This window comes from Marmota flaviventris, chromosome 11 (genome assembly GCF_047511675.1).
Source record: "Marmota flaviventris isolate mMarFla1 chromosome 11, mMarFla1.hap1, whole genome shotgun sequence".
NCBI classification, from domain to species: Eukaryota; Metazoa; Chordata; class Mammalia; order Rodentia; family Sciuridae; genus Marmota; species Marmota flaviventris.
Genome location: NC_092508.1, coordinates 29,784,490 through 29,792,506, shown reverse-complemented (window position 1 = coordinate 29,792,506; position 8,017 = coordinate 29,784,490). Strand labels below are relative to the sequence as shown.

General features: G+C 52.0%; 1 protein-coding gene across 3 annotated transcripts in view; it reads left to right on the top strand.

Moving 5' to 3' along the window:
* The first annotated feature begins 814 nt into the window (after nt 1–814).
* Nucleotides 815–8,017, top strand: part of Nrp2 (neuropilin 2) — a 115,489-nt gene continuing 108,286 nt past the window's right edge. For all 3 annotated transcript variants that reach the window (XM_027941935.3, XM_071618877.1, XM_071618876.1), the window contains exon 1: nt 815–1,756. In XM_027941935.3, the coding sequence (XP_027797736.2) occupies nt 1,684–1,756 (73 nt within the window). In that variant the 5' untranslated portion in view covers nt 815–1,683. The remainder of the gene's footprint in view (nt 1,757–8,017) is intronic.

Sequence of the window (8,017 nt, the reverse complement as noted above, 5' to 3'; positions counted from 1 at the left end):
GACCACATTTCCATAAAGGAAATTTGAACAGAAGTCGTTACAGTAGCCTTTTGAGGAGAAATCTTGTGGGTGGTGGACCTGGGATGAGTTCAATTTAATTACCTGAAGAAATTCTTTATAGAAGAAAAGCCTTTCTTGTGATAGTTACAAGTTAAGAGCTCAGGCACAACTAAATACTCGCCCAGAAAGCACTGGAGGCTGTTTGGGACACAACAAAGGATCTGAGTAGTAAACGCAAGGAGTGTTTGGGGGTTTATTCATCCCGGACTGACGGTGTGTGTCGCCGCCACGCACTGCTGCCTGTGCGAACACATGGCTAAGCTGGCGACTGGTTCCCTACCCCAAACACCGTAGGCCACCCAACTCCTCTCATCACGCCCTTGCGCGTGGTATTGTGTTGGGTGCTGCGTGTGTGGCATCGGAGTCACGGAATTTAGGGGAACGAGGAATTCCCCCGGTTCCGTGGAGTTTCCCTCCGGCAGGCGCGGTGCGGCCAAGGGCAGAGCGCCCTGGAGGTGCCCGGGGGCGCTCCTTCCCCGGGGCGAGACGCATCGAGGGCCAGGCGCAGAGGTGCGCTGGGCGGGCTGGAGGTGCCGAGTGGGAGAGGGGCGGGCGGGTGCGGGCTGCCTTAACTTTGATCGGGCGGCGGCCAGGGAGTGGGGGGAGCCGCCTCCGCCTCCGCCCCGCTGGAGCTGGGTGCCGCGGCTCTCGGCTCTGCGCCGCGCGTCTCCGCGGCTGCCTCTTTAATCAGGAACACAGAAGGGGCGGGCCCTGAGCCGGCGCGTAATCAGATAGCTCTGCCGCGGCTCTGACATCCACATGCTGCTCGGCCTGAAAAGGCAGGGGGGAGCCGGAGGGGAGGCAGAGAAGGCGAGCGAGGCAGCAGCCCGCAGCCTGTCCCCAGCACATCCTCAGACGCTCAGACACTCGGCGAGGCGCTGGGCGAGGTGGAGGTGAGGGCGGGCGCGAGCGAACTCGGAGAGGGGCTCGCTCACTCCCAGGCGATCCCCGCCGCCGCCGCACCAGCAGCAGCACCAGCAGCGCTAGCAGCCGCAGCCGCAGCACCAGCAGCTTCCTTCCTCACACTCCCCTCGAGAGGCTGGCCAAGCGGGTGTAGCCGTTGGGGGAGGCTCCCGCTAGGGGAACCCGGCGAGGACAAGAGCGGGGCGGCCGCCTCCCACACGGTCTGTCCGGCCGTGGTGCCTCCGCCCGCGTGTCGGTCCGGGTGCCCGGGGATGTGTGTCAGTTTACGCCTCTGAGATCACACAGCTGCCTGGGGCCGTGTGATGCCCAAGGCAAGTCTTGGCTTTGATTTTTATTATTATTATTATTATTATACGTTGGGCTTTCGGGAAATACTCGTGATGTTATAGGATAAAGGAAATGACACTTTGAGGAACTGAAGAGAACATAGATGCGTTTTGTTTTCGAGAGGAAACCGGTCCCCTCTTCCCGGCTTGCTCCCTCACTGCCGATTTCAGAAGCTACCCTCCTCCTGGTGAGGTGGGGATTCCGGCGAGAATAAAGGTGAAGACGGGCCGCCAAGACCCAGGAGAGAAACGCTGACCACTAGAAACCTTTGCAGAAGACACTGCCAGGAAGAAAATAAAAGAAAAACACAAAGACTTATAATTAAACAAGAATCTTACCAACCCAGCCCTGGAGAAAGCCTCCTTCTCCAAAATGGATTTGTTTCCTCTCACCTGGGTTTTCTTAGCTCTCTACTTTTCAGGACACGAAGTGAGAGGCCAACCAGGTAAGCCCCTCAAAGTTTTTTTTTTTTCTATTCATTTCAACATGGTTTCCACTTTAAACGCAATGGCTAATGCAGGAAGGCCACGCAGTATGGCTCAGGAAAAGACTCCCTCAATACTCAATATTAAAGAGAGATCCCAGCCAACCCTCACTACCCCACCAAGGCTGCTAAAACCCAACTTTTCTCTCCTGCTATGAGTGTGTGTATGTGTGTGTGTGTGTGTGTGTTGTAACAGAATTTGGCGGTGTTCAGATGTCACATATGGACTGAATCAAAGGTTTAAAAATACTACAAAGCCTTTGCATTACAGTTTTTGGGGATTTTTTTTTTCCTGTCTTGAAGCAGAACACATCTCCCTTGAGTTTCTTCAACCTAGCCAGTGAAATATAAATCATTTGCATTCCCTCCTCTTAGCTACATTGAGCAATGTTAACTGAAGGGCTTGGGAAAGACAAGTCTAGTTTGGATTTTCATATGCAGTGGATTCTTTGCAGAAGGAGTTAGATATTCCTCAAAATTCCAGGGCTCAGGCTAGTGGAACAAGTTGGATTATGGCTGAGATAGGGGCTTTCCCACTGGGCACTGCTGGCCACCAAGGTGGTTGGTGGCCTCTGTTCTCCTTCCCGCATCTGTGTTTTTTTCTGAGAAAGTAAGTTAATGCATTCTTCTTTTAAATTATTAGATAAAACAACTGAATGGCCCTCAAAGGTCCTCTCACTTTTGTGAAGTGGTTTGAAAGTTTTGAGTGGAATTTGAACTCAACCCTTGCCAAAAAGAGTGTGTGGACATAGACTGCAGAGATAAGCACTGTGAGGGCCAGAATAGTCCTGGGCCAGCATTTTTCGGGAGTGCAAGGGGTACAGTCCCTGAGAAGACATCTCTGATTTCAGGGCTCCAGCGAGGGTAGTCTTTCCTTCTTGGGGCCACTCTCCAGGGTGAGCTTCTCTCCCCTCTAAGAACAGTCTGGAATCTGACAACACAACTCTTAGCAGCTGCCACAGGTGATTGAGGATAAGGGAAAAGTGTTTGGGGGGGGGGAGGAAAGAGGGGGCACTTCTGGAAATGCCTCAATCACAAGGCACTTACTTCAAAGATATGGCCGCAGTAGTGGGGCTAACTCCCTGCTGCCTCCGGGGCCTCTTAGCAGCACACTGGCTAAGATCCTAAAGGAGAAGCTTTGCAACCAGTAAACTGGTTCTCACCTCTTCCCCTACACACACATACAGCCACTTTAAGCTGCGGTGTTTGGGTTCTGGTTTCGGTTTTAGAAGGAGAGAAAGACAGAGGTACGCCTTTGCCACACAAATCCAACCGTTTGCAGCTCTTTCTCTGCTGTAACGGGTCTACAGGCAGCCGCAAATCGTATCCAAGGAATGGGTACAGGTCCGACTTAGGGGGATTTTTCTGGCCTCCCATTGCTTTTTTGCCTTAATAAATTCCCATCTTTGAAGCAAAATTAAATTACCTCCCACAGACCTGGATGCTGTGTAAATTATGTATGTTTATGTGATTTGCTCTGTGTGTATGTGTCCGCGCGCGCGCGCGCGCGCGCGCGCTGAGAAAGCCCACCGTATATTATGTATTCAGGCGCCGACTCCGGTAGGCCCCGGCACGGGAGTGCGCGCACACTGGCACACACACCACAAACAGGCACGCACACACACACAACTTAAGGTTCCGTGTGCTGTGTAAAGCAGGAGGGGCTGTGAAGATTCAGGGGCCATCTTCTTACCCCAGCTGTTCGCACATCTGTCCCTGAGTACTGCATGGAGTGTGTACGTGTATGTGCGACGCCCGCTCGGACCCACTCCCGCTCTGCCACCTGCCTCCCGCGCTCTCCGCAGAGCCCCCTCCCATCCCAACCCTGGCAGCGCTGCGTCACTTCCAGAGAAGCTCTGAAGCAGGGAGCGCGGAGCAGGTCACCCTCTAGGAGGCCTCGGACCCGGGATGGGACCCAGAGCTAAGATCTGCCCAGAGTAGATATTCTCCGGGTCCCCGAAAGGCGGACGCAAGCCGTGTGCTGTTCAGGTTTTCAGCCAGAGTAACCGACTGGCACCCGGGTAGCTGGCAGCGGGTGGCAAAGGGCGAGGTCAAGCTCGACCTCTGACTCACCGGTGTGAGCTAGCCAGGAGGAGGGCCTTCCCAGCCGCAGCCAGTGGCGGCGAAAACTGATTCCGAGAAGGAATCAGGGGAAAGAGGGCAGAAGATATGCGCGAGGGAGCAACTAAGCAAATAACCCTGTGGTCTCAGCGTGCGGCCCCTTGAGCTGGGAGGACCCGGGGCGCAGCGCACGAGGTTCTCCTCTCCTCGCCACGCCGCCCTGCCACATGGCAGCTGCCTGCCTCTGTCCCTCCCGCCGCGGCTAGGGCACTCGGGCAGCTTGGCTGACTCCGCTCCGAGCGCCCCCTCCTGACCCCGCACTCCGTTCTGCACCGCAAGCTCACCGCAGACCCTAGAGAGCCTGCCCAGAGGGGCAGGGACCCAAGGCCGAAGACCCAAGCGCCAGCCGAGCTGGGTGAAGGAAAGCTGGGGCGGAATTTCAGAGCAGAGGGCGGAGAGGGGAGGGAAGGAGTCACCCAGAGCCGCAGGAATGCGCGCAACTTGCACAGTGTCTAGAAGCGCTGCACGCAGAGCACCCGCCAGTGCGACGAAACAGGTGAAGAGCACGCGGCGCACAGGCATCCACGTGGTGGAGACGTGGTGGCCCCCAGCTCTCCCTCCCACCCTACCCCACCCCCAGCGCCGTCTCTAACGCCGCATCGATTTGTTTGGGCTACGCAGCAGAAACAGAGCTGAGCAATCCATAAACATTCTATTAGGCAAAAATATTCCCAGAGAAAGCAAAACCGAGGCTAAAGCCTCCGCGAAGCTGGCCGCCTCCAACCCCTTCAGGCTTGTCCCCTCCTTCTTCTGACTAGGACACCCCCAGGGAGAAGCCTGCGGCATTTCCTTGACTCTGCCCAATGCCAGAAAGTTATAACGCGGCTGCGGCTCTCCTCCCGAGCAGCTTCTGCATTTGTCGGCGAGTCTCCCGCCCCTTCCCCGCTGCCTTACTCTGCTATTCCACGTGAGAAAAATACAGTATTCACGGCCAATGCTTCATTTTCACTGATTGATTTCTTTTTAATATCAACACAAGTTAATGGAGGCGAGGCGCGCTGTGATTAAACGGCTGCCCCCACCCTTCGCCTCGGGCGGGCTGCGCCGCTAGTCTTTCCCACCAGATTCCCGGCGCCCGGCTGCTGGTTGGGGGGCACCGGTAGCGCTAATGTATGGAGATGGAGATGGGCGGGGTAGGGGGGACTCATCACCCCTCTGGGAATCTTCTGGGGCGGAGGCGCTGAGAATCAGCTTTCCAGACCAAGTTTAGAGGATCCTGCCCATCTGTGCTGCAGCTTCTGCGGCTCCGGTTGAATTTCCTCTGGAAGGGTAGTGGTTCAATGCTCTGGTTTATTGGCGCGTGTTCCCTGCTTAGCTCCCTCCCTCTGCCTCTCTTCCTTTCTATTTCTGACGGAGAGGAGAGCCCCCTGGCGCTAGCCATTACCCCTCAGCGCCTGACCACAGAACTCTCCTTTGCTAGAGTTAAGCGTGATGGGGCGAGGTAGGGGGATAGCTCAGGAAATCATTGGGGGTCCTGACTACGGGTTCTTGCGATGGTGGCAACTTCCAGTCCTAATGTTCCCACCTCCGGGACCTCTGGCTTAGCTCGGGGCCAAAAGAAGTTGTACCCCATAACCATCTCCCCCTTCCCCTCTTCCCCGGAGAGCTTTGATCTGTGCTGGGCTTAACACCATTGTCATGGACACGGGCTGACTCGGTCAATTCAACCTTCCGTCTGGACTGGATGATCAGATAAGAGGTGTAAATTGGCTGTGGGAGACAGGTCTGAGTTCAAACAAATCCTAAAAGAGAAGCAATGATGGTCTAGGCGCCAGGTATTGGTTTGAGGAGTATTTCTTTCAGCCTTTGTCCCCAGAAATGTGGGATAGCCATTGGGTGAGCATAAAAGTGTGCAAGTAAAATTGCAAAGTAGATTCTACAGGGACAGCCTGCTCTGGGCTCTGGGGACTGGTCTCATGCCCACATTCAATAAGCGCCCAGTAAACTTTTCCCCAGAAGCAGGCACTGGAGGCAGGGGAGCTGTTGCCAGTTGCCAAAGGAGCGCAGAGTGCAAAACAGTGGAAGGGGGAAAGCTCCCGCGGGGCTCCAGGGCAAGCCCCTACTTGTCCAAGATGCGCCTGCAGAACTGTGAAGCACCTGGGTTTGAAGTTTTAGGTCATCCTGTGGAGCCTTCAGATATTAAGCCACAGAGCACTCAACTGGCAAACTGAAAGATTGGAAGGCTGTAGTGACTGGAGCCCAGACTATCCAGACAGGACTCTTACTGCCTACTAGATGGCTCTGGTCCCCTGCTATTGAATATAAAATCCATATTCTGCAACAGAAAAGCCAGTTCTGTCTTCTAGGTACAGAAAAGGTTAGGAATACGAATATTCCTAGGCACAAATGTGAATAACAGTAAGAGGAGTCAGTTAGTGGGAAAAGACACTGTAGACTAGATCATTCTGAGGACCCTGGTGTTTTTTTATCTCATGCAACTGTTCCTTGAAGCAGTCAAGAAAATGAATAGACTTGGGGTGACTTAGTTTGAAACAGTTCTGAGTGGACAGGATTTAAAAGTCCCGTTCACTGGTATAGGGTTCTTAGAATATATTCTCTAAAGATCTAGTTTGGAAAGACTTTAGAAACTAAAGGTAAGTTTTTAAAAACAGAACAAAAGCATGTTATGTCAAATTTATAGGCCATTGTTTTGGATGGCCTCCTGTACTAAGCCTCAGAAGACCAAACCAAACCAAAGTGGAGTCACTCATGCTGGGTGCTGGCTGCCATGTTATCAAACTGAACTCTTATCCAGATCAGTTAAAAAAAAAAAATTTCAGGAAATAGAAGAGTTACAGCAATCAATGAAAGGGGACCCAGTTTACCTGAGTGGCTGACAGGGATGCCCCCTCTGCTTTAAGCCCATAAAGAAAGTAACTTTGAACTGGCCAACCCATGTTTGTTGTGTTTCCTCAGCCCTTTTATGTTTATAAAACCCACCTCTTCTGCTCAGCTCATGGGAACTTCATTCTAATTTTATAAAATGAGTTGCCCTATTTTCAAGAATCATAAATAAAAGTCAATAAGATCTATAACTAAATTTGTTATAATTGCATAATTTGTAATTTCAAAGCATAGCACTTTGAAGTTTCTTAAAACGAGGAGAAAGGGCCTGAAAAGTGACATCCAAGTAGTGCTTTGTATCATCATTAACATCTGACTATTGTTTGTCAAAAGAGGAACCCACTTTGAGTGACAGATACATGTCTTGATCCCCATAAGTTAGTCCTTATAGTGTTCTATCCAGGTGAGGACTTAGCTGTTTGACGATGATGATGAGGAGGAGGAGGAGGAGGAGGAGGAGAAGGAGAGGAGGCTCACCTCATTATTAAATGATTTCACAGAAGTTTTTTTTTTCCCCCATAGCTCCAACATCATTTTTCAAAGCTTTATCTGCCTTGATGAGAAGTGGCTGAGGGCTTAATGGTTTCATTACCTAACAGGATTCAGAAAGGTTGGATTCCAGGACACACTGGCCTTGTACTGTGGCTGGCCCTTCAGGAGAAATCTTCTTGTAAAGGTTTAGGAAGCTGTCAAGTTTAGATAAGACTGAGCTTCCATCCTATGGGACCTTGGTTGTATTAATAAGGAGAAATTAATTTTTAACCACTGGGAACGTTGCCAAATTATGTGACCTTTGGCAGACCAGCTGTGCTATAAAAATAAATCCCCCATTTCTGAAAATGCTGCTCCCATCCAGTAGAACAATAACAATGTGGCATTTAGGATAGGGAAGAGTGGGGATGAGAAGAGAAATGGGTGTTGACAAAAATCTCCTGATGTTATGATCCATAATTTCAGACCTGAGCATCCTATTCATCATTCCCCCACCTCCCAACTCCCCACAAGCCACAGGAAAGGGGGCAGGGATGACAAGGAGCTAGCACCTCTGTGTGCAGGGAGGGGGGAGGTGTTAAGTGCTTCCAGCCCTCTCACACCCCAGCCTCAAACACATCTCTCATTGTTCACACCAGCAGATTACTGGCAAGGGCAGAGGAAAGGGGGTTTTCAAGCTGGCAAAACGTTTGTCTTTCCTTAAATGCCACCAAATAAGTTTGTCATTGAGAAGTTTGGGGGGGATTGTCAATTGTCACTGCGCTT